Source organism: Panthera tigris, chromosome C2 (assembly GCF_018350195.1).
Source record: "Panthera tigris isolate Pti1 chromosome C2, P.tigris_Pti1_mat1.1, whole genome shotgun sequence".
Taxonomy (NCBI): domain Eukaryota; kingdom Metazoa; phylum Chordata; class Mammalia; order Carnivora; family Felidae; genus Panthera; species Panthera tigris.
In genome coordinates, this window is record NC_056668.1 from 123,575,682 (window position 1) to 123,603,162 (window position 27,481).

The 27,481-nt window shown below is 36.7% G+C and overlaps 1 protein-coding gene across 5 annotated transcripts in view; it reads left to right on the forward strand.

Annotated features, from left to right (window-relative positions):
• The window catches only part of CEP70 (centrosomal protein 70), a 69,848-nt gene that overhangs the window by 21,929 nt on the left and 20,438 nt on the right, over positions 1-27,481 (forward strand). For all 5 annotated transcript variants that reach the window (XM_042956322.1, XM_042956319.1, XM_042956317.1 and 2 more), the window contains 5 exons: positions 5,636-5,805; positions 12,492-12,548; positions 22,518-22,605; positions 22,694-22,782; positions 23,838-23,912. In XM_042956322.1, the coding sequence (XP_042812256.1) occupies positions 5,636-5,805; positions 12,492-12,548; positions 22,518-22,605; positions 22,694-22,782; positions 23,838-23,912 (479 nt within the window). The remainder of the gene's footprint in view (positions 1-5,635; positions 5,806-12,491; positions 12,549-22,517; positions 22,606-22,693; positions 22,783-23,837; positions 23,913-27,481) is intronic.

The window sequence follows — 27,481 nt, forward strand, 5'->3', positions numbered from 1 at the left end:
GCTATTCTTGATCTGATAGCCCTGGAAGGTGGGGAAACTGGAAGCACTGTTTACCACCATCCTTACCTCCAGCTCATATCTAACTACCCTATCAAAATCATTGATATCTAATCATCTTTCACTGAACATAATTATTTCAAGATTCATTCATGTTGCTGGTTGTATCAATAGTTTATTACTTTTTATTACTGACAAGTATTCCATTGTGTGGATATACCACAGTGTATTGACCTGTTAGTGTGTATTTGAGTTGTTTCTAATTTCTGACTATTAAAAATAGAGCTCATGAATATTTGTGTTCAAGTGTTTCTGTGGACATAGGCTTTCATTTCTCTTTGGTAGATATCTAAGACTAGAATTGCTGAGTTGTATGGTAAGCATATATTTAACTTTGTAAGAAACTGCCTGTGACTTGTCTTCATTTTTTTGGTAGTTTGCAAAGAGCTTAAGTTCTAAATTTTGATGAAGTTTAATTCTATCAGGTTTTTAAAAAATAGCTTATGCTTTTGGTTTGTATCTTAAAAAATGATTCCTAGCTCAAGGTTATAATATCTAATTGTTATACCACCATTTTTTAGAAAGAGTATCCTGCCTCTGCCACATTGCCTTTGTACTTTTAGCCGAAATGAATTGTTCTATGTGTAGCTCTACTTCTGGACACTGGTTTCATTAATGTATGTATCTGTCTTTATGGAAGTACCACACTGTTTTGATTATGGTCAATCTTGTAATCAGGCACTGTAAGTCTCCTACGTTTTTCTTTGTCAATGCTGTCTGTGTTCACTATTTTAGGTCTTTTGCATTTCTTTGTGAATTTTCTAATTGTTGATTTCCAGAAAAAAAGCCTGCTGGGATTGAATACATAGATCAATTTGGGGAGAACGGCATCTTAACAGTATTGAATGTTATGATCCATGAACATGCTGTTTCTATTTAAGTCTTTAATTTCTCTCAGCAGTGTTTTGTAATTTGGGGTACTCTGGCCTTTCACATATTTTATCAGATTTAGCTCTGAGTATCCAATATTTTAATGGTATTGTAGATGATTGTATTGTAGATAGATGTATTGTAGATGACTGTTTACTAAAAAATAAAATCTTAAAAAAATAAAAATAAAAAATTTTAATCTCTACACCTACCTTGGGTCTCAAGCTCACAACCCTGAGATCGAGTTGCACACACTTCCGATGGAGCCAGCCAGACACCCCGATTTTCTGTTTAATTTATTAATGTTCATTGCTAGTTTATAGAGATAAATTGATTTTCGCCCTTTTTTTGTTGTATATCGTCATACAGAACATAAAACTTAACCATTCTAAAGTATACACTTGAGTAGCATTAAGTACATTCCTGTTGTGCAACTGTCCTCACCATCCATCTACAGAACTTTTTTCATCTTCCCAAACTGAAACTTCATACTCATGAAACAGTAACTCCTCATTCTTTGCCCCCTGCAGCTCCTGACAACCATCATTCTACTTTGTCTTATTATTGACCATTCTAGTTACCTCATATAAGTGGAATCATACAGTATTGGTCCTTTTGTGACTGGCTTATTTCATTTTACCGTAATGTCTTCAAGATTTATCCATGTTGTAGCATGTTGGAATTTCCTTTCTCTTTAAAGCCTGATAACATTCTGTTGTGTGTATATACCACATTTTGTTTATCCATTCATCCATCAATAGACACTTGGATTGTTTTCATCTTTTGGCTATTGTGAATAATCCCGCTATGAACGTGGATGTACAAATGTCTATTCAAGTCCCTGCTTTCAGTTGTTTGGGTTATATACCCAGAAGTGGAATTGCTTGGTCATATGGTAAATTTATGTTTAATTTTTTCTTGAACTGCAATATATTCTCTGAAGTTGCTACACTATTTTACATTTCTACCAGCAAGGCACAAGATTTCCCCACATCCTTACCTACATTTGTTATTTTTGATTTTTGTTGTATTTTTAATAGTAGCCATTTTAATTGGTGTGAAGTGGTATCTTATTCTGGTTTTAATTTGCATTTTACTAATGGTCTGTGATGTTGAGCATCTTTTCATGTGCTTATTGGTCATTTGTATATGTTCTTTAGAGAAATTTCTATTCAAGTCCTTTTCTTGTTTTTTTATTGGATTTTGTTGTTGAGTTGTTGGAGTTGTTTATTGATTGATTTATTTATTTTTTAACATTTATTTATTTTTGGGAGACAGAGAGAGACAGAGCATGAGCAGGGGAGGGGCAGAGAGAGGGAGACACAGAATCTGAAGCAGTCTCCAGGCTCTGAGCTGTCAGCACAGAACCTGATAGGGGGCTTGAGCTCACAAACCGCGAGTTCGTGACCTGAGCCGAAGTCGGATGCTTAACCAACTGAGCCATCCAGGCGCCCCTGGAGTTGTTTATTTTGGATACTGACTCTTATCCTATGTACTATTTGAAAATATTTTCTTATTTTGTTGGTTGTCCTTTGATAGACAAAAGTTTTAAGTTTGGAGAAAGTCAGTTTATCTGGTTTTTTTTTCTCTTGTGCTTTTTGTGTCTTTTCCAAGAAATGATTGCCAAATCCAGTGTCACTAAGCTTTTGTCCTATGTTTTCTTCTAAGAATTTTATAATTTTATCTTGTACATTTAGATCTTTGATCCATTTTGTTAATTTTTGTATATGGTGTTAGATAAGGGTCCAACTTAATTCTTTAATATGTAGATACCCAGTTTTCCCAACATTATTTGTTGAACAAAGCCTGTTCTTTTCCCTTTGAATGGTTTTGGTACCCTTGTTGAAAAAAAATTTGATCATGTATCCACAGGATTATTTCTGGGCTTTCTCTGTTCTACTCTGTTGGTATATACCAGTATCACACTGTTTTGATTACTATAGTTTTGTGATAAGCTTTGAAATCAGGAAGTTTAAGAACCTTAACTTTGTTCCTTTTTTAAGATTGTTTTGGCTGTGTAAGATCTCTTGAGATTCCATATGAACTTTAGGACAGATTTTTCTGTTTCTGCAAAAAAAATGTCATTGGAATTTTGATAGTGATTGCATTGAGTCTCTAGATCACTTAGGGTAGTATTGACCTCTAAACAATATTAAGTCTTCCAGTCTATGAATACAGAATGTCTTGACATTCATTTGTGTTGTCTTCACTTTCCTTCAGCAACTTTTATAATTTCAATGTATGTCTTTTGTCTTCTTGGTTTATTTCTATTTTATTCTTTTCGATCTATTGTAAATGGAATTGTTTTCTTAATTTCCCTTTTGGATTGTTCATTGTAAATACAGAAATGCAATTGAGCGGTGTCTGGTGGCTCATTCGGTTGAGCATCTGACTCTTGGTCCTGGCTCAGGTCACGATCTCGTGGTTTGTGAGATTGGGCCCCATGTGGGGCTCTGCACCAACAGCCTGGATCCTGGTTAGGATTCTCCCTCCCTCTCTGCCCTTCCTTCGCACGCATGCTCTCTCTCTTTCTGTCTCTCTCTCTCTCTTTCTCTCTCTCAAAACAAGTTAAAAAACAAGAAATGCAATTGATTTTTCTGTGTTGACTTTGTATGTTTCTACATTGCTGAATTCGTTTATTCTAACAGGTTTCTTTTTGTGCACACTTTAAGTTTTCTGCATATAGCATCGTATCATCTACAAACATACTTCTACCTCTTTCTAAAATGGATGCCTTTTATTTCCATTTCTTGGCTGATTACTCTGATAAGGACTTCCAGTACAATTAACGAATGCAGGCATCTTTGCCTTGTTTCTGATCTTAGAGGAAAAGCTTTCAGTCTGTCACTATTGAGTATGATGTTCACTCTAGGTTTTTCATAAATGGCTTTTTAAATTTTTTTAAAATGTTTTATTTACTTTTAAGACAGAGAGAGACAGAGCATGAGTAGGGATGGGGCAGAGAGAGGGAGACACAGAATCTGAAGCAGGCTCCAGGCTCTGAACTGTGAGCACAGAGCCCAGTGCAGGGCTCAAACTCAGGAAATGTGAGATCATGACCTGAGCCAAAGTCGGACACTTAACCAACTGAGCCACCCAGGTGCCCCATAAATGGCTTTTATTATGTTGAGAATGTTTCATTCTGTTCCTGGTTTGCTGAGTGTTTTATCATGAAAGGGTGTTGGATTTTGTCAAATGCGTTTTCTACATCAATTAAGGTGATCATATGTTTTTTTTTTTTTTCTTTCAATCTGTTAATGTGGTGTAGTACATTGATTTTTCATATGATGGGTCGTTTCTGCATTCTAGGAATAGATGTCGCTTGGTCCTGGTATACAATCCTTTTAATATGTTAAGGAATTTGGTTTGCTAGAGTTTTGTCGGAGATTATCCACGTTAGTGTGTATAATGGATATTGGTTTGTCGTTCTCTTCTCTTGTGTTGTCTTGCTTGGTATCAGGATAATGTTGGCCTCATAGAATGACTTAGGAGAGATACAGTTGATGGTTGTATATTGCTCTTAACACCTGCAACCTTGCAAAACTGATGATTAGTTCTGGTTTCATTGCTAATGTATAGATAGAGGTGGAACTGGGACATTTATCACTTGGCTCTAGAGCAACTGCCTGACTTCTAGTTGGGGGCTGAGGCAGATGATCACTGGTTACTGGGAGATGTTGTAGTATCAGAAGCTGAGTCCCCTTTTCCCCTTGAGGCTATCTAAGTCTCAGTAAACTTGACACTATGGGCAGGTGAACATGTGCTTAGACAAGTCATTCTCTTCTGAAAATGGTATGTCTTAGTTACAGGCAGGTTAGGTGGGGATGGAGTTTCTCACTGAGTTTAATGAAAAGTGTATTAATAACAGCAATGATAGTGCTGTTGATAATGAGCTTTCAAAGGACATTGAAGGATTGAAGGTAGGGAATAAGAGAAAACCAGGCCAGTGATATTTCATTGAAGACAAGCAAGAGAGTGTCCAAGATTTATATTCCTTTGTATAAATCTTGGGGTATATATTATTTCTTAATAATAAATCCTTGTTAGGGACTTCCTCTGAGTTTGTTGTCTCTCATATGGCATGAGTGCCTAAATTGATCAAATTATCTGAAATCTTGAATTATCATTGATCACTTAACCTGAATTTTAGGGGCACTTGGGTGGCTATCCAACTTGATTTCTGCTCAGGTGTGATCTCAAGGTCATGTGATCAAGTCACATTTCAGGCTCTGTTGTTGGGCTCTGTGCTGGGTGTGGAGCCTGCTTAAGATTCTCTTTCTCCTCCTGCCTCTGTCCCTTCCTAGCTCACGTGTGCATGTATGCTCTTTCTCAAAAAAAAAAAAAAAAAGAAAGAAAAGAAAACTGAATTTTAAATCCTGGTTTTTGTTAAATCCAATTTGTTAATATTGGTTGTTTCCTGATTATTATTTTCATCTATGAAATTATATCATTTTTATGGACATACTTGAGTTCCTTTACTTACTACCCAAACTTGAATAGACCCAATTAATTATAGTTTCCCTATTGTTTGATTTTTTTTTTTTCTGTTTATGACTTATTAATGTCCTTGGAGCTTGCACCCATGTGAAAACAGTTGTTAAAAGTTCTCAAATGAAGCATCTTGATAGAAGCTGTGTACAATGTTATTAGGGCAGCATGTCCTAGAGGTACATATTGTGATTATGTTTTTTTGAAAAATTTCTTACAGGCAAAATGTCAGCATTATAAGAAAAAACAAATGGAGCAACAAGAGACCATTGCTTCTTTGCAAAAGGATATCTATAGATTAACAAAAGAGGAGGAAGAGCGCATTGTCACTCAAAACAGAGTGTTTGCTTATCTCTGCAAAAGAGTTCCTCATACCATCTTGGATAGACAGTAATGTTTCCTACATAAATTCATATGTGTAGTTTTATTCATTATCATTTTTTAAAACACATTTTATCTTGGGAGTGGTTATATCTCTTATAAACTAGAGGAGTCTTCCTCCTTTTGTTCCCTGTTTATTTTCCCCCCAAAATGTCATTGACTTGTTGAAGAAACTGGTCATTTGTCTTGGAAACTGGTTTATGCTAGATTTGCTTTCTTATTATGTCATTTAACTTACTCTTCTGTTTCCTGTATTTCCTCTAAACTGGAAATTAGGGCTAAATTTAGATACAAATATTTTTGGCAGGGGTGCCTGGGTGGCTCAGTCATATAAGCATCCAACTCTTTGTTTTTATTCAGGCTGTGATCTCACAGTTGTGAGATGGAGCCCCGTGTTAGGCTCTGCCCTGACAGCACAGAGTCTGCTTGGGATTCTCTGTCTTGCAAAATAAATAAACTCACTCTCTCTCAAAATAAATAAATAAACTTAAAAAAAAAGAAAAAATATTTTTGGCAAAATACTTCCATAGGTGGTAATTGATTCTAATTGTAACATATTAGGCACATATTGTCTTGTTGACTTACTCTTAGGGATACTAGATTGTTGGGGTTAAATAGTAATGTAATCTTTCCGCTATAAAATTCCCCATCATCTCTTCATCTAATGGTTTCACCTAATTGATGATTTTGCAAAATAGTGATTTTTCAATTCTACTGTTTTGTTTTTTGTTTTTTTAATTCTTTCATAAAAAAAGAATCTTTCCTATTGACTGTGGGTTGTTTAGTTGCCTTATGTGGTTTGTTACAGGGAAGATAGAATTAATGTTCAGTTTTTTCATTTTACTTCCTCCTTTTTCTTTTTTAAAAAATTTTTTAGAATTTATTTATTTTGAGAGAGAGAGAGAAAGCTAGCAGAGGAGGGGCAGAGAGGGAGACAGAGTCCCAAGCAGAGGCTTGAACTCAAAAAATGTGAGATCTTCATAACCTGAGCTGGAATCAAGAGGCAGATGCCCAACGAGCTGAGCCACCCAGGCGCCCCTTAATTCTCACTTTTTAGCGTAAGAAGTTGATGCTGTTATGATTTCCAGTGATAAGCAGTAAGATTTTTTGTTTGTGGCTATCTCTCTTCTTTCTAAAGTTGTTAACAAAAGTATTTTAATAATAAAATTATTCTGTCTTCAGCAGGTGGGAACTTTTTCCTGCTGGTATTATATCCTTTTGACCCAACCGCATTAATCTTTGTTAAATTTCTTACTTTTAGGCAGAAGGCACATTCTGTGCTTTATTATTATTATTATCATTATTATTATTTAATTAATTTTTTTTTTTTTTTGCCTCAGAGCGCTTTTGTGAAGTGGACTCAGATATTTGTTAAAGCTAACACTAAACATTTAGAATTAACTAAATTAAAATTAAAATTAATTAATTAGACATTTCTTTTAGTTAGGAATGGTTTTTAGAGACCACAGTCTGGATGTTGGGGTTGCTTGTCATGCTTATAATGTTTATTATGTTGTCACTGATTTTAGGACTTTTTAGTGAAGAGTGCAGGGAATTATATATATATTTCTGGGGAGAAAACAAATCCTTAATTTTTTTTTCCATCTAAAGTTAACATTACAGGATTGAAAGTCTGATTCTACATTTGTAACTTTCTTTTATGCTAGAAATCCTTTTTCCTAACAATAATATAATACTTATTCATTTGCTTTATTGTGTAATATATGAAAATGGTTTCAAAATAATACCAGAATTACTGCTAACAATAAGCCTACTTATGAAATTTAAATTTCTTTGCAATTATCTTAGACACCAATAATGTATTCTACTAGGATGGAGTCAAATACAGTGTTGTAAAATATCTTGAAATATTTCTTTGCGTGTGTGTCACCAGATTAATATACAGTTAGGTTTATTTAAATTTGTTTTCAATTTTTAGGGATTGCTTTTTTATATTTGTTTTACTTTTGAATATGTAAGACATCAATATGATTCCAAAGTCAAAACTAATTATTCGTATTCAGAAAGTTGTGTTTTCATTTCTGTCCCCTTGACCCTATTCCTTACTTCCCCTATGGGTAATTTTAAATGTTTAGTGTTATTTTTAGCAAATACAAGCAGTATCATTATTATGTTCATTTTTCCCTACCTTTTTAAAGTTTATTTTTTAAAGTGAGAGAGTGCAAGCAGGGGAGGGGCAGAGAGAAAGAGGGATAGAGAATCCTAAGCAGGCTCCATGCTGTCAGCGTGGAGCCTGATGTGGGGCTCGATTTCATGAACTGTGAGATCATGACTGAGCCAAAATAGGGTTGAACGCTTAACCAGCTGAGCCACCCAGACACCCCCGTATTTCATCTTTTTGTATAAAAGGTAGCACCATGTTTTTTTTTTTCATTTAATAGGATAAATGAATTAAATTTTAACTAGTCTTATGTATTTACATAATAGAATTATATTTCTCTTTTACTATAAAAATAAATGAGTTCTCATATAAATTAGAAATGAGTTAAGACTATTTTGATAATTATTTAAGAGCTAATACATATATATAATTTTCATCCTTTTGAAGGAATAAAAAGGACAAAACTTTAAAAATTAAAATTAAGATACCATAAATATATAGAGATAGGTGTAAATGAATTTTATTTTATTACTTAAAAAAGTTTTTAATGTTTATTTAAAAATTTTTTTTTTAATGTTTCTTTCTTTTTTAGAGAGACAGAGACAGAATGCGAGTGGGTTAGGGGCAGAGAGAGAGGGAGACACAGAATCCAAAGCAGCCTCCAGGTTCTGAGCTGTCAGCCTCAGACCCGGGGCTTGAACTCATGAGCTGTGAGATCATGACCTGAGCCGAAGTCGGACGCTCAACTGACTGAGCCACCCAGGCACCCCTTTAATGTTTATTTTTGCGAGAGAGTGCAGAGGAGGACAGAGAAAGAGAAAATCACAGAATATCCATAGCAGGCTTCAGGCTCTGAGCTGTCAGCAGAGAGCCTGATGTGGGGTTTGAACCCATGGACCGTGAGATCATGACCTGAGCCCAAGTCTGACACTTAACTGACTGAGCCACCCAGATGCCCTACTTTTTTTTTTTTTCTTTAAGTTTATTTCTTTTGAGAGAGAGAGAGAGCGCACACACATGAATGAGGAAGGGGCAGAGAAAGAGGGAGAGAGAGACTGCCAAGCAGACTCTTTGCTGTCAGCATGGAGCCAGATGGAGGACCTGATGTCATGAACTATGAGATCACAACCTGAGCCAAAATCAAGAGTTGGATGCTTAACAACTGAGCAAACCAGGCACCCCAATATTTTATTTTATTTTATTTTATTTTATTTTATTTTATTTTATTTTATTTTATTTTATTTTATTTTATTTATTTTATTTTATTTATTTTATTGTATTTTATTTTATTTTATTTATTTTATTTTACTTATTTAATTTTAGAGAGCATGAATGGGAGAGAAAGCGAGAGAGAGAGAGAGAGAGAGAGAGAGAGAGAGAGAGAGAGAGAGAGAATATCTTAAGCAGGCTCATGGTGCCCAATGTGGGGCTCAGTCCTATGACCCTGGGATCACAACCTGAGCCAAAATCAAGAGTCAGATGCTCAACCGACTGAGCCACCAAGGCTCTCCTAGGTGTGAATAAATTTAAAAAAGAGAGAAGCAAAGAAAGAAAAACGGGTAAGAAAGAAAAATAGGGGTAAGGAAGAACTAAAAGAAGGAAAGGGAGATGATTATAGTGGGAGAAAGAGGCATATAAGAGAGGAATGAAGGAGGAAAGGGAATGAAGACAAGAACAGAAATCAGCCAATTTGAGTGAGTAAGAGGGCAAGAGAAAGAGAAGTATTGGGAGAATTTATGTGCCATCCGAAGTCAAGCTAATTCAGGTGTGAATTTGATGACCTGGAAATTCTCTATTGGATTTTTAATAAAGCTAATTTTCAGTTTGAGATACAGAGCTTAAAAAATTGTGAATTAACCCTATTAGTAATACATGAGTTGGAACCACTATGGCTATTTTTAAAAGTTACAAAGGCATTGGGCAAAACAATATAGAACATACACAGATGAGTAAAAACATGTTTCCTGCCACTATGGACTTGATAATCTAGCTGGGTAGGTAGAAACATACATAGAAAATAGAAGGCAGATTGTGGTCTGTGCTATAATGGTGGGGCAAATAGGATACCAAGTGGGCATGGTAGAAGAAGAGATTAGTTTCCTTTGAGGAAGATGGGGATGACCAAAAAGGCTTCATGAAGGAGGTAACTTATAAACTTGATTATTAGGAGCTATAGAATTTTAATAGGTAGAGATGAAGGAAAGGTATTTTAGTTAGAGAAGCATGGTGGCAGGAAAACTGAATATATTTGAAAATAGCAAGTAGTCCAAGAGGTCTGGAGCGTAGAGTGCACAAAATGATGATGCTAAGTGTCTTAAGAGACAATATGGAGAGGTGTGCTGGAACTTTGTGAAGGACTCAAACTCCAGGCTGAAGAGTTTGGGTTCTGCTACTATATAGCAGGAACCACCCCCTTCCCCCCGCTCAGGATTTCTGATCAAAGAAATTAAACCCAGAGACAAAAAGACAAGTTACTAATCAGTTGTAGTAGTCTAGGTTGGAGATTGCAAAGTCCTGCATTAGAGCCAAAAGAAAGGAAACTATGGCAAAGATGAACAGGAATTGTCCAGACTAACTGGCTGCAGATACTGAAAGAAGGAGAGGATTCAAAAATAGCCCAATTTCAAGCTAGGTTTGGGGAAGAGGGATGGAAGATGATGAATTCATGTATGGACATGTGCTTAGGTACCTTCCATCAGCCATGTAGAGATAATTGGCCTACAACTAGAAGGGCCGAACTCCAGAGACCTTCCAGATATCAGATAGAGGAAGAAAGAAGAGGGAAAAGAGGAGTTACCTTTGGGCATCAGGGTAACTAAGGAAAAAAAAGTATTTCAGGAAAGAGAGGTGATAAGAAGTGTTATATGCTGCCTAATCATTTTATGTGTTTGCCTTCTCACTGTCTTGCTCAGAATTCTCAGTTTGACACACAGTAAGTCTTCCTGAAAAGTTTATTGAAGGTATCTGGTAACAATCAGAATGAGTGAACTTTCCTATGAAGAAAAAGAGGGATGGAGTGGTGGCATAAGGGAGAAGTAGGGGGTGAGGGGGTTTGTGAAGGATATAAAAGAAATTAAAGCGTTTTTGCAGGGTAATAGGAAAGCTGGTATGTGTTGAGACGGAGAAAGATTGAAGAGAAAGAATAACCCAGAAAGTTGTATAGTAAGAGCACAATTGGTTGAATAAGCTCTGAAAAAAAGAGATGAGTAATTTTCTTCAGATGGAAAAAAAAGTATGAATTCTTGCTTTAAAAAGAATAATGTGGGCCTCCTGGGTGGCTCAGTCAGTTAAGCGACTGACTTCGGCTCAGGTCATGATCAGGTCTGTGAGTTCAAGCCCCACGTCGGGCTCTGTGCTGACAGCTCAGAGCCTGGAGCCTGTTTCAGATTCTGTGTCTCCCTCTCTCTGACCCTCCCCCGTTCATGCTCTGTCTCTCTCTGTCTCAAAAATAAATAAACGTTAAAAAAAAAAAATTAAAAAGAATAATGTGAAAACAGTGTTATTTTTTTAAGGGTTTTTAAAAATTACAAATGCAGCACGTTTATAAAAATTCAAACCATATAAAAGTGTGTAAAGTAAAATATTATGTATCTGCTTACCCCTCCTAATTCCCACATTCCAGAGATAATCACTTGTAATACTTTAGTTTGTGTCCTTCCTAGAGTTTAACAACAGGAGTGCCATTGGCATTTTGCAGGGGATGGGGCTGTGAGTTCATTGATGAACTTTTAAGATCCTTCCCTCTCCCCAACTAGTTAGTGTGACAACTAGAACCATCCCCTAGGTTATGGTATTATCCCCCACTTAAGAACCCATAGAGTTGGGCACCTGGGTAGCTCAGTTGGTTAAGCAACTGACTCTTAATTTCAGCTCAGGTCATGAGATCAATCCCTGAATCAGGTTCCACGCTGTGCCTGCTTGGGATTCTCTCTCTCCCTCTCCCAGTGCCCTTCCCCCATATGTACTCTCAAAAAAAAAAAAAAAAAAAAAAAAAAAAACAACCCACAGAGTTCTTATTCAAGATAAAGACAACGTCACTTAAAATTATTTCTTTTTAAAACAAATAGAGTAATACTCTACATTTTGCTATGCAGCGTTACTTTTGTTCCTTATCAATTTTTATTAGGACATAGAAATTTACATCATTTCTTCTGTGCTTCATTGTTTTCTATAGAGCAGATGTGTCATTATTTAACTTTTCCTTATTGAAGAACAGTTAGATTATTTCTGGGTTCTTACTCTTGTAAATAATGGTGCATTGGATAGCTTTGTTCATTTTGAGTTCCAAGCTTAAGCAAATATTTCTGTGGGAGCAATTGCTAAAGGTAGAACTGCTGGGACAAGGAAAATATTCATTTAATATGTCGAGATATGAAGTTTGTGGTTATTTTAAAACCTATACTTTGAAATTAATATAAAATATATGGCTTAGTATAATGCTTCAGGTAAAAAAAAATCAAATTTTTAAACTTGCTGGTACATTTATCATTGTAATCTGAAGTTATGTAGAGACAATAGTAGTAAATGCTCCAATACCAAATTTTGAAAATTAAGTCTATCTTCTGTTTTCTAGGTTGCTTTGCCTAATTGATTATTATGAATCTAAAATTAGAAAACTTCATAAACAAAGGTAAGACTAATCATGTATTACAGTTTTTTTATTAAAAAATTTTTTTTAATGTTTATTTATTTTGGAGAGAGAGAGAGAGAGAGACAAAGCGCAAATGGGAGGGACAAAGAAAGAGGGAAACACAGAATCTGAAACAGGCTCCGGGCTCTGAGCTGTCAGCACAGAGCCCAACGTGGGGCTCAAACCAATGAACCATGGGAGCATGACCTGAGTCAGAGTTGGACTCTCAACCAACTGAACCACCCAGGTGCCCCGTATTACAGTGTTTAAAGTTATTACCTAGTCCTGAATCACACCAAAATTTTTTATAATCTCATGAAATTTTAAATATATTTTGGAAATCTTCCTAATATAACCATGATTTCCTTTTTTTATAAAGATCTTGAAGACTACATTTGACTTTTTATGTTAAAATTTATTGCATTTATTTTAAGATATGTGTATTTAACAGTCACCAAAATATTGGTTACAGAAGAAACAGTATTTAGTTTGTTGAAGTATTATAATTTGTTCTATGTCATCTAGCCACTGGACAGTTACTGAGTGTATCCACAGGGTACATAAGATTTGACTAGCTGCCTAACAAAGTCCAAACTAATTAGTATACAGACTTAAAGGAGATAAAGGTAAAATGTCATAGTGAAAAATCAAACATGTAGAGTAAAACACACTTAAAACCTCTGATTTAAAAAATAAGGGTAAAGATAAAGATAATGGTCTTTGACTAACGTAAAATAACTGAGGGGTATCTAAGGCCCTTGTTTCATTGTTCATAGATGGAATAATTCTTTTAACAAATATTTGAGCACCTACCTTGTGTCATATTGTTTTAGGTACTTGATATACTTTAAAAAACATGCAGATAAATTGTCTACTCCATTCTTATATTCTTGCCCCGAGAATAATGACTCCAGAAACACTTCAGGACCAATAGCAGAGCTGTGCTGGTTGTTGATTCCTTCTAGCACCTTGGGCAGTGTAAAAAAATAAAAGCGGGGGGACAGGATGGAGAGAAAAAAGAAGGAAGGAAAGACAAGAACAACTAATGATAGAGCAATTCCTAGTTTCATTCTTTTCAGAAAGTAGCATTATATCAGGAAATAAGAGACTTCCTTATTTCCAAGTGAGAGTGTGTCTTTTAGATGGTGTTAGATTCTACAGAGATGGGATGATTTGGATATGGTTCTTACCTTGTAAGATTTTACAATCTAGTAAGGGAGATAAAATGTAAACACATTAATAATTAAAAATAATAAGAGATTAAAAAACACTAATACATATAATAATAGAGTTATCACTAAAATAAAACAGACAGTAATATAGGAATTTAAAACAAGAACAATATAGTTTTGGATAGAGTGACTAGGGAAGTCTTTACAAAGCAGATGAGGGCTGTGTTTGAGCTTAAAGGAAAAGTAAAATTTGGGAAAGCAGAAAGGCAAAAAAGGTAGTCATTTTTAGACTGCTTGGATGCTATGGGCAAAATTGCATAGGTATAAGAGTGTAGGCTTTTTTTCTTGTTTTTTTTTTTTTTTTTTTTTTTTTTTTTTATGTCACTGTGATTAAGCCAATTTGGCTGGAGTTCAAGGGATTTGTAGTAACCTATAGAGAGTAGTCTTTCACATACAGCCCCAAGTAACCTAAAAAATGAATGTGAAGGCATCATTTGCCTTGGAAAGAAGGAAGATACTTTTCCTTTAATACAGAAAAACTGGGTTTTTCAGGTTTATTCAGGGTTCTCAAGAGAAATAGAACCAATAGGATATATATTGATGTAAATAGAAAGATTTATTTTAAAGGAATTGGTTCATGTGACCCATCTTGGATCATGAACCCTATATGAAAGACCCACAGGTAATATCATCCTCAGTGGGGAAAACCTTAGAGCTTTCCCCCTAAGGTCAGGAACACGACAGGTATGTCCCCTCTCACCACTGTTATTTAACATAATGTTGGAAGTACTAGCCTCACCAATCAGACAAAAGAAAAGGCATCCAAATCAGCAAGGAGGACATCAAACTTTCACTCTTCACAGACCACATGATACACTATGTGGAAAACCCAAAGGCTCCGCAAAAAAACTGCTAGAACTGATCCATGAATTCAGCAAAGTTTCAGGATATAAAATCAATGTACAGAAAGTGGTTGCATTTCTATACACCAATAATGAAGCAGCAGAAAGAGAAATCAAGGAACTGATCCCATTTACAGTTGCGCCAAAACCATAAAATGCCTAGGAATAAACCTAACCAAAGAGGTGAAAAATCTATATACTGAATACTATAGAAAGCTTATGAAAGCTACTGAAGAAGACACAGAGAAATGAAACCTTCTATTCTCCTGGATAGGAAGAACAAATATTATAATGTCGAGACTACCCAAAGCAATCTACACATTCAGTGCAGTCTCTATCAAAATAGCGCCAACATTCTTCACAGAGCTGGAATAAACAATCCTAAAATTTGTGTGGAACCACAAAAGACCCTGAATAGCCAAAGTAATGTTGATGAAGAAAACCAAAGCTGAAGACATCACAATTCCAGACTTCAAGCTGTATTACAAACCTGTAATCATCAAGACAGTATGGTACTGGTACAAAAGCAGACACATAGATCAATAGAACAGAGTAAAGAACTCGAGAATGGACCCACAAACATATGGCCAACTAATTTTTAATAAAGCAGAAAAGAAAATCCAATAGAGGGGCACCTGGGTGACTCACTTGGTTAAGTGTCTGACTTTGGCTCAGGTCATGATCTCACAGTTAATGGTTTGAGCCCCATGTTGGGCTCTGTGCAGACAGCTCAGAGCCTGGAGCCTGCTTCAGATTCTGTGACTCCCTCTCTCTCTGACCCTTCCCTGCTCACACTCTGTCTCTCTCTCAAAAATAAATAAACATTAAAAAAAATACATGCAATAGAAAAAAGACTCTCTTTAGCAAATGTGTTGGGAAGGCTGGACAGCGACATAGAATGAACCTGGACCGCTTACACCATACACAAAAATAAACTTAAAATGGATGAAAGACCTAACTGTAAGACAGGAAGCCATCAAAATTTTAGAGAAAACAGAGAAAACAGGCAGGCAACAACCACTTTGACCTCGGCTGCAACAACTTCTTACTTGACATGTCTCCAGAGGCAAGGGAAACAAAAGCAAAAGTGAAATATTGGCATCTCTTCAAGATAAAAACCTTCTGCACAGCAAAGGAAACCATCAGCAAAACTAAAAGGTAACCAATGGAATGGGAGAAGATATTTGCAAATGACATATTGGATAAAGGGTTAGTATCAAAAATCTATAGAAATCTACCAAACTCAACACCCAAAAACCAAATAATCCAGTGAAGAAATAGATACTTTTCCAAAGAAGACATCCAAATGGCTATGAGACACATGAAAAGGGGCTCAATATAACTCATCATCAGGGAAATAAAAATCAAAACCACAATGAGATACCACCTCACACTTATCAGAATGGGTAAAATTAACAACTCAGGCAACGGCAGATGTTGACAAAGATGTGGAGAAAGAAGAACCTTTTTGCACTGCTGGTGGGAGTGCCATTCTGGAAAACAGTATGGAGGTTCCTCAAAAAATTAAAAAGAACTACCCTACAACCCAGCAATTGGACTACTAGGTATTTATCCAAAGGATACAAAACTGTCTATTCAAAGGGGCATGTGCACCCAATGTTTATAGCAGCATTATCGACAATAGCCAAAATATGGAAAGAGCCCAGATGTCCATCAACTGATGAATGGATAAAGATGTATTGTGTACACACACACACACACACACACACACACCTTCTCTCTCTCTCTTTGGAGTATTACTCGGTGATGAAAAAGAATGAAATCTTGCCATTTGCAACAATGTGGATGGAACTAGAATGTATTATGCTGGGCAAAAATAAGTCACTCAGAGAAAGACAAATATCATATGATTTCACTTATATGTGGAATTTAAGAAACAGATGAACATAGAGGAAGGGATTCAAAAATAAGATAAAAATGGAGAGAGAGACAAACCATAAGAGACTCTAAAATACAAAGAACAAACTGAGGGTTGCTGGTAAGGTGTTGGGTGGGGAATGGGCTACATGGGTGATGGGTGTTAAGGAGGGCACTTGTTAGGATGAGCACTAGATACTATATGTAAGTGGTGAATCACTAAATTCTATTCCTGAAATCATTATTACAGTATACTAACTTGGAATTAAATTTAAAAATAATAAATAAAGGAATTGGTTCATGTGCTTTTGAGGCAGGCCTGCAGGCTGCAGATTCAGGAAAGAGTTCCTTCTTGTGGGTCTCAGTCTTTGTTCTTAAGGCATTTAATTGCATGAGGCCCTCCCACATTATCAACGGTTCTCCTTTACTTAAAGTCTGTTGATTTAAATGTTCATCACATCTAGAAATACCTCACAGCATTATCTAGACTGGTGTTGGACTAAACAGCTGGGCACCAAGGCCTAGCCAACTTGACACTAAAATGTACAGTTATAGTATGTAAGAGTAAAGGGAAGGAAGGTGAAGATTTTAATGGCTTGAGAGGTTGCAAACTTAAGCTTACACAATCAAGAAAATAATGAAATTGAGGGAAGCAGGTTAGGTGAGGACTGTGGCAAATTGGACAGCTATGTACCATCTTTCTAAAGGGGGCCATTACTACATACTCTAGCCATTTGATACCTTTTAAGAATGTGAGCTCAGTGTGGCTAGATTTGCCTAGGAGTGTTTTGAGAAAAATTACAAGGTTATATTTATAAATAAGATTTTATTAAAATTTTTTAATGTTTATTTTTGCGTTCCTGAGAGAGAGAGTGAGTGGGGAAGGGGCAGAGAGAGAGGGAGACACAGAATCCGAAACAGGCTCCAGGCTCTAGGCTCTGAACTGTCAATACAGAGCCTGGTACAGGGCTCGAATCCATGGACCATAAGATCATGACCTGAGCCAAAGTTGGATGCTTGACCGACTGAGCCACTCAGGAGCCCCATAAATAAGATTTTTTATATACACAATTAACTCAATGATTTTAAAATATATGTCCACAGAGAACAAACTGATGGTTGCCAGAGGGAAGGGGAGTGGACGGGTGGCCAGAATGGGTAAAGGGGGAGTGGGAGATAAACGCTTCCAGTAGTGGAATGAATAAGTCATGTGAAAAATAGGGAAAGCATAGGAAATGTAGTCAGTGGTACTGTAAAAAGCTATGGTGACGGATGGTAGGTACACTTGTGAGGATAGAGAACATGGAAGTTGAATCACTATCATTGTGACACATTATGTATCAACCACTCATAAAAAATTAAAAAAATTAAAAAACATTGTCCAAATAAAACACTGTCCAAATAAAAACAAAATATTGTCCAAACGGAATATCACTTCCAACCCTTGAGCTATATCTTTAGTAAATTCTTTTTTTAAATTTTTTTAAATTTTTATTATTTTTTAAGACAGAGACAGAGCATGAGTGGGGATGGGGCAGAGAGAGAGGGAGACACAGAATCTGAAGCAGGCTCCAGGCTCTGAGCTGTCAGCACAGAGCGCGACGCGGGGCTCAAACTCACCAACTGTGAGATCGTGACCTGAGCCAAAGTCGGACGCTTAAACGACTGAGCCACCCGGGCGCCCCTGTCTTTAGTAAATTATAATCTAGATTCAGGCATTTGCAAACTTTTCTGTAACGTGCCAGACAGTAAATAATATAGGCATTTTGGGCTGTATAGTGTTTCACAGCTATTCAACTCTGCTGTTGTAGCCCAAAGCCAGCTGCAAATTATATGCAAATGAATTGGCATAGCTATGTTATGTAAACCTTTAATTCGAAAATCCACAGCCTGCATGTACCCCACAGGCAGCCATTTGCTGACTGCTGACTGGATAGATGATAGAGTTTGGGATCTTTACTAAGAGTAGAGAAGATTTAGCATAGCTATCATTTGAAATCTGCCACGTGGCATATGGTATAAGAAGTTGCCTCTGAAGTTGTGCAAACTGGGGTTGTCTGACTAAAAATGATAAAAGGATTGAGGCCATTGTGGGGAGGAGTGTTGAATTTGGTTGTCATGAATTTTCAGTAAAAATGCAGGGTTGAGGAATGAGAAGCTTGGGGGAAAGGAATTACTTTTTCACTTAGCAATCCTGTCATCACAGGCCTAGCTGAAGTGAGATAGTTTGGCCTATACAAACGTTGCTCAGGCCAGATATTTGGATTGAATGTCTCTCATTAAGGGAGAAGGAGAAAGGAAGAAAATAGGAACTACATTATAAACAATCTTCTTACAGATGAAAAAATTAGAAGTCATTTAAACTTGGCAGTGATGAGTCTCCAGAGAAGAGGGTTTTTCAGGGTTCATTGACTTCATAAATTCCAATAGTCTCCTTTCTGAGTGCCTGGATGGCTGAGTTATTAAGCATCTGAGTTCAGCTCAGGTCATGATCTCACAGTTGTTGAGTTCAAGCCCTGCTTCAGGTGAACACCAGCCCTGGGTGAGCCCTGCTTCTCTCTCTCTCTCCCTCTCCCCGTTTGTCTCTTTCTCTCTACCCCCTCCCCCTCTTACTTCCATCTTCCGTCTCCCTGTATGTCTCTCACTTATACCCTATCTCTCTCTCTCTCAAAAAAAAAAAGACTCTTTTCCTCTGCCTCTCTCCCCCACTCAGACTCTCTCTCTCTAAAATTAAAAAACAAACAACAGTCTTTCTTAGAGTGAATACTCACTTGCTAGTGAGGTTGTAGCAACTTCAAGGTGGATTTGGTATCTATAAATAGGGTATTATTATCACCTGAAGGAGCAGGAGTATTGTAAAAGAAGGGTATATTTGACAAGTATATTATTACTGAAGAAAAGAAGATGAAAGAACAGAGGGGAGAAAAAGAGGGAAGAGAGACTACAATTTGGAGGCCTACATGGGCTAAACAGGAAGCACAGGAGAAGGAGGTGGGTACCTATAGAGCTAGGGGAGTAAGACCAAGGGGAGAAGACAGGTGGGGCAGGGCCTCTTGCAGAGGCAGAAGCCCCTGCTTAACACCTATGTATTAAGGGCGGTGTTGCTCAGAGTTTTTCTCATTATGAGAGACAGCAGTTGCTGTTGGGATACCACACTGGGGTACACCCAGAGCTACAGCCAGAAGCGCCTGGCTCAAGAACTCTGACCACCCCAAGCCTTACCCGGTTGTCCTGAGGCCTGAAGGGGATGAATATCTCACCACATCTATACCCCTTCTGCACAGTACACCTATGACACGTTGTTTGGGGGCTCTAGTTCAGGGCACAGGTGTCCAAAGACTTCCAGAGGGACTTTGAAGGGGGTTTCTGAATACTGTGGACTGTTACTTTCTGTCTCCATACACGAGCAAACTTGAAGCGACGATCAAGGCAGCAGAAATGTAAATGTAAGAGTTAACCAGCTGGGGGGTGCATGGGTGGCTCAGTCGGTTAAGCATCTGACTTCGGCTCAGGTCATGATCTCACTGTCCGTGAGTTCGAGCCCCGCATGGGGCTCTGTGCTGACAGCTCGGAGCCTGGAGCCTGCTGCAGATTCTGTGTCTCCCTCTCTCTCTAACCCTCCCCTGTTCATGCTCTGTCTCTCTCTGTCTCAAAAATAAACATTAAAAAAAAAAAAAAGTTAACCAGTTGGAAGTCTTAGAAAACTGTAAATACACTATAATCTCTGAAAAAGAGGAAAAGTACATTTTAAAATGATAGGTGTTTAGCTATGTAACTTTACTTTTCTTGCCCAGTGTTAGTAATTCAGTATAGATTACATGACCTAAATTGCTAGTTATTTGTTAGTATTTCCCTAACTTGGTGGTTACAATTAAAGAGCCAAGGAAGGTAGCATAGGAATAAAATATACTAGGCTCAGATTTTCTCTTGGGATGTCAGAGACATTTGAAAAACTACCCCAGGGAAAATGGTTCTATAGTGAATTAGTAGTTAGGAGAAGCCCCCTTGTTTAATTCCATCTTTCTCATTAGATAGAAATTTTATTTTATTTTTTTATTTAAAATTTTATTGAGATATACACCGTTATCATACACCATAAAATTTACTCATTTAAATTGTAAAATTCAAAAGCTTTTCATATTTTCACAGTACAGCATCTTAGTATTCACAGTACATATCCTACTATATTCACATTTGTCAACCCTGATCACAATCTAAATTTTAGAGCATTTTATTAACTCCAGAAGAAACCTTCTGACCACTAGCAGTCACTCCCAATTTTTCCCAAAGCCCCCAGCCCTTGATAACTGCTAATCTACTTTTTGTCTCTATAGATTTTCATATTCTGAACATTACATGTAAATGGAACATACAATATGTGGTCTTTTATGACTGACTTCCTTCATTTAACAAAATGATTTAAAGATTTATCATGTTGTAGCATGTATCAGTTATTTCATTCCTTATTGCTGAATAATACTTCATTGCATGGATGCATTGTATTTTATTTATCCATCATCAGGTGATGGGCATTTGGGTTGTTTTCACTTTTTTTTTTAACGTTTATTTTTGAGGCAGACACAGAGTATGAATGGGGGAGCATCAGAGAGAGAGGGAGACACAGAATCTGAAACAGGCTCCAGGCTCTGAGCTGTCAGCACAGAGCCCGATGCGGGGCTCGAACTCACGGACCGTGAGATCGTGACCTGAGCCGAAGTCGGATGCTTAACCGACTGAGCCACCCAGGCGTGCCTCCCCCCAACCTTTTTTTAAATTTACATCCAAATTAGTTAGCGTATAGTGCAACAATGATTTCAGGAGTAGATTCCTTAATGCCCTTTACCCATTTAGCACATCCTCCCTGCCACATGCTGTCCAGTAACCCTCTGTTTGTTCTCCACATTTATGAGTCTGTTATGCTTTGTCCCCCTCCCTGTTTTTATATTATTTTTGTTTCCCTTCCCTTATGTTCATCTGTTTTGTCTCTTAAAGTCCTCATGTGAGTGAAGTCATATGATTTTTGTCTTTCTCTGACTAATTTCACTTAGCATAATCCCCTCCAGTTCCATCCACGTAGTTGCAAATGGCAAGATTTCATTCTTTTTGATTGCCGAGTAATACTCCATTGCATATATATACCACATCTTCTTTATCCAGTCATCCATCGATGGACATTTGGGCTCTTTCCATACTTTGGCTGGTGTTGATAGTGCTGCTATAAACATGGGGGTGCATGTGTCCCTTCAAAACAGCACACCTGTATCCCTTGGATAAATGCCTAGTAGTGCAGTTGTTGGGTCATAGGGTAGTTCTATTTTTAGTTTTTTGAGGAACCTCCACATTGTTTTCCAGAGTGACTGCACCAGCTTGCATTCCCAATTAGATAGAAATTTTTAAAAATGGTCTTGGATAATGGAAGCAAGGGACTTAGAGGTTCACTTATTATTTCCTGGAAATGAGTGCTTTCATATTTTTTATTTTACTTTTAACACCAGTCCTGTGAGGTAGATGTCACAGATACTTCTCTGACAGAAGACAGATTGTGAGATTGGTGTACTCAAATAGCACTGGGTTAATGGTATCAAGACTTGAATTGCGACTGATAAATCTGTTGCCATGTCCACTCTGCATTTGCATTTTTTTTTTTGTATAGGTTTTTTGGTGACCTAAAAGTAGTAGAAGAAAAAACAGTATGCTTTGTTTTTTTATTCATTCAAAAAGTGTTTTTTCCACCACCTCTTATGCCCCATATTCTTCTAGGCAGTGAGATACAATGGTGAACTAAACAAAGTTCTGGTCCACATGGATTTTACATTCTAATTAAGGTGATAGTGAACAGATATGTACTATAATACTGGGTAGTGTGTTCTAATTTCTCTCTGAGAACAAGTAAGAAATTTGGCTTAAATTTTAATTGATATTTAGGTTATCAAGCCTTTACTGATTTTTGTTAGCTATATTTTTTCTATTGAAGATAGATTTTTCATAAGAAGTACACACGATCTGTCTTTTCACAGGGTATATAAGGAAGATGAAAGTCTGTCAGAAGAAGAGAAAGACTACAGAAGTTTCGATGCCTCACTGACTTATAAAGGCCTTCTAATGGTATGGGGACTACATGAGTAATAAGTACTTTTTTATGAAGTAAAATAATCTGGAAAGTTAACTATTTTTTCTATGAAATGTGTTGAAGTCATTACAGAATCAACTCAAGGAATCAAAATCCAAGATTGATGCGCTTCTAAGTGAAAAGCTGAATCTCCAAAAAGATTTGGAAACCAGGTGAGAGAAACTTAAATCATTTTTACTTAACTTTTGGAAAGTAAATACATCCTGGAATTTGGGGTGTTAAATGTATCTTTGTAGCTCCTTTACTTTAAAACTAATCCTGGAAACCATGTTTTCACTCATTTTAGTTATATCTCATATGGCAGAAGGAACGAGAACACATAGGTAGGCAAAGGAAGTGAGAATATAGGAGCCCACACTGAAGAAGATAAAAGTGGGTAGGAACACAGAGTAGATTCAGATTGATATAAACGAGTTTCCCATTCCCAAATTACTTTGGAATGTCTTATGATCTCATTTCATCCCTGTGTTGTAAAAGAAGAGAACTAAAAAATGTAAATGGCGTACAAGACCTATTTCTACGTAGCTTGTTACCACAAGAGGATGATGCTCTGCGTGTTGACTGTGAATAATAAGAAATGAACATTGTCAGGATTTTTTTCATTTAACAAGAGTTTGTTGAATACTTCTTGTAAGTTAGACACTGTCCTAAGCTCTGGTGTCATGACCAAAATAAATAACTTGTTCTCATAAAGATTATACTTAAATGGAGAGGGAACTGATACCTACAGTTGAAACCATTTAGGTAAAGTTTAAAAAACCTACCACATAATAATATATAAATTTGTGCAGTAAAAATTTTAAACCATGCATGGAAATAATGAACAGTGGATTTGGGGTAGTGGTTACCTCACAAAGGCCACACATGGAACCTTAAATATATGTATAATGTTTTAGTTAAAAGAGGATTTGAATCAAATCTGTTAATATTTAACTTTGGTAAAGCCAAATAGTGGGTATGCCATTATTTGTTTTACTATTCTTTTTGTCTGTACATTTGAAATATTTCACTATAAGAACAAATAATTAACAGCAATAAAAAAAGGGGTAAAAAGTTTTGAACAGAGAATACACAGAAGAAATTCGGTGCAATATTTTAAGAATTTTAATAAGCATATTTGTGACAAGTAACATGGTGTATCTTATTAAATACCTTTGTAGTTTTACTTATTAAATTAAATGCATTCAATGTGACTTACTTTCTACAGGCCCACACAGCATGAATTAAGACTTTATAAACAACAGGTGAAGAAACTGGAGAAAGCCCTTAAGAAAAACATCAGGTAATTATATTTTACTAAAGTTACAGATTCATTATGGTTTTGTATTTTATTATTTTTGTTACCTGTAAGTTTACATCATGGTTACCTCATGGTGGCCTAAGCTTGAAATTACCAGACTGATGGGGGAAAATGGCAGAGAAGGATATTTTTGAGTGGTGGCTGGCTGACTCAGTTGTCAGAGCATGTTTCTTGTTCCCAGGGTTGTGAGTTGAAGCCCCATGTTGGGCATGGAACCTACTTTAAAAAAAAAAAAAGTTATTTTCTTACTAAGGTGTGTTTTCTCAAAAGGATATTTCTGGTTCCACAGTTTAAAAACAGTTGCTACTGTGTTGTATTTGACTGTATACTTATGCTAAATAAGAACAAAAAAAGGCATTTGCCTGATATAACAAGGGCAAAGATTTTAACCAGAAAATTGTCTTTGAAAGTCATAGAGGAATTGCAAGGGAATCACTGAAATTAGAGATGACAAGCCTCCGATTTTTGTTGGTGCCAGTCATGGCCTGAATAATACATAGACTCATCATACTTTAAAAGTAGTAGGAAGAATGCAGTGAGCCATTCACATCCATCACTTAATGGTACTTTTCTTGACTTTGAAAAGCAGAGCAGAGCTTCAAACTGCCTCAGAGCAGTTTGAAAAAGTTGGCCCTCAAATAGTAGTAGTGTTTTCTGAAGATTATCTAGGTGTATTCTTTCATTCAAAGGAATGGAACTTGAGGAGGTAGTGTGGGGAGCATTGGGGGGAAATATTTTGAAAACTATGTGAGTTAATATATGCATTAGATGTATTAAATCAATTGTATTAACATAAGTTGATTCCGTTTTCAGTGACAGCTGTGTTTCTTCCTTCCTATGGCAACACATGCCACAGAGAAAGGCAAATATTTTGGACATCTAGGAATTGACATACTAGTTACATTAAGATAGTACAGAAGAGGGGCTCCTGGGTGGCTCAGTCGGTTAAGCGTCCGACTTCAGCTCAGGTCACGATCTCGCGGTCCGTGAGTTCGAGCCCCGCGTCAGGCTCTGGGCTGATGGCTCAGAGCCTGGAGCCTGCTTCTGATTCTGTGTCTCCCTCTGTCTCTGCCCCTCCCCCGTTCATGCTGTGTCTCTCTCTGTCTCAAAAATAAATAAACGTTAAAAAAAAAAAAAACTCAATAAAAAAAAAAAAGATAGTACAGAAGGAAAACAAAAAAAGAAAAGCGAAGTGGAAGGTTTGGAAAGCCTTCAGCCAATAGTTCAATTAATGTTTTTCCCTTCCTACTATTGCTTAATATTTTGGGTACCTTTAGTACTTCCTACTATGTACTTGGTATTCTGGTTACTGGAATTGCAGTGGTAAGTCAAATAGAAAGGGTCTTTGCCCTCATGGAGATTACCTGGAAGGAGAAGGATGATGAAAAAAAATAAAACCAATTTGATACAGTGTAAGTACTGAATGTGAAATAGTATGAGTTGCTGTTGTGTGTGTTTGGACAAGAGGTGGTAGTGACAAGGTCACAGGGAGCAGTAGTGGCAGAAATGAGAAGTGTTTGGAATATTGGAGGTAGAACAAGACTTGGTGATGGATTGGATATAGGCAGCTGAGGGGGAAAAAAATCAAGACTCCTCAGTTACAGGCTTGAATAGTTTTGGGCCAACAACTAGTTGTTAGTGTCTCAGTGAGATAGGGAAACTGGTTGAGAAGCAACTTGGAAAAGGAGGATGTAGGGAGGTAAAAAGAGGAGAAGGTGTCAATAGATGTTATAGTGAATATATCAAAGTCTTCATAAGGAAATGAAGGCCTGAAGAAACAGTTTAAGCTGAGCGTTTTTTTTTTAAACTAATGTTTGATAAAGTGGAAAATTGTGGAAAACATAATAGGACAAAAGAGCATGAACCAAGTACACTGGGGAAAACTTGGATTCTTTCTTGGAATCCCTCTGTCTTCAGAGATGAAGATGGTCCTTTCCTCTAGGTATAGGGAGGGCACCTAGTACATAAGGCTCTTATGATCTGCTTCAGGAGAGAAGTAGGAGGTCAGAGAGTCCTTCCGGCACCTGCCGTGTCTCAAATTCTTTTGGCTTAAAACATGTCCTCTGTCAAAGTGGCATATTTTGGAGTGGCATATCCTGATCCCCTTCGAAGGAATTTTACTCACTTAAAGGCAAGTATATTAGTGAAGATATAAACACACTGTCATGTACTTACGTATACATAGAGATAGGTAGTCAGTTCTCACTATTCAGATTCCATATTTGTGAATTTGCCTAACCTGCTAAAATTTATCTTTAATCCCCACATGAATAGTTGTGGCACTTTCATGATCATGTATGGACATGCCCAACACACATTTGCAGCTGTTGAACAGGTGATGGTTTTTCCTCTTGTTTCAGCTCTCATAGCTGTACAGAAGCATTCTTTGTGTTGTTCTAGTGCCACTTTTTTTTTTTTTTTGGATTTTTGTGCTTTTTGTTGGTGATTTCCCCAAGATGGGCCACCAAGCATAGTGTTGAAGTGCTGTCTAGTGTCCCTTCTGAGTGGGAAGAAGGCTGTCATGTGGCTTACAGAGAAAATAAATGTGCCAAGTAAATTTCACTTAGGTGTGAGTTATACCACTGTTAGCCATGAGTTCAGTGTTAATGAATCAACAATAGTAAATAAGGTATCTTTAAACGTTAACACACATAAAATAAGCTTATATATTAATCAGTTGAGGAAAATGTTTCCAGATGCATGAAGGAATCTGACTCTGTATTAACCCTAGGAGCAATGGTTCAATCTTTGTGGTGTTTGTGGTGACATTATAGAATATAACTATCATGAATAATGAGAATTGAGTGTATATATTTTTGTTGTTCATTTGAGCTCTCGTCTTTAAACTCACCTTTCGCTATTTAAAAAAAATTTTTTTAATGTTTATTTATTTTGAGAGAGAGAGAGCATGAGCATGCAAGTGGGGCAGAGAGAGAGAATCTCAAGCAGACTCCATGCTGTCAGAGCCCAACATGGGGCTCAGTCTCATGAACTGTGAGGTCATGACCTGAGCCGAAATCAAGAGTCAGACGCTTGACTGAACCACCCAGGAGTCTCTGACTTTTCATTATTAGCCTTTAAAATTATGATTTAGAACCAATCCCTGCTATATTCTGTTGGATTTTGTAGAAATTATTTATGCTTTAGAAATTTAAATTTGTAATTTAAAAGTTAATATATATTTTTTTAATTTGGAACTTCTGTAGAATCTAGATGTGAAAACAGGGAATTAGGAATGTTAGATAACTTGCCTATCACATGGGTGGTATATGGAAGAACTTGAAAAGAAATTAGATTTGTACCCAATCATTCTGACTCTTAGCCATCATCCTAATTGGAACCAACAAAACACCTGATGAAAATGTTTTTTTAAGGTAAAGCTTTTCCAGTTTTCATTTTCTTCAGTGGCAGGGGTAGAATATTTTTTCAATGAATATTTTTTCATTTTTCAAAGAATTTTTCAAAGAATATTTTTCAGAACTACAAATGTTGGGCAAATAATTAAAAATAAAATATCCTCTCAGCCTGGTGAATTCTCTCCACATATGTAG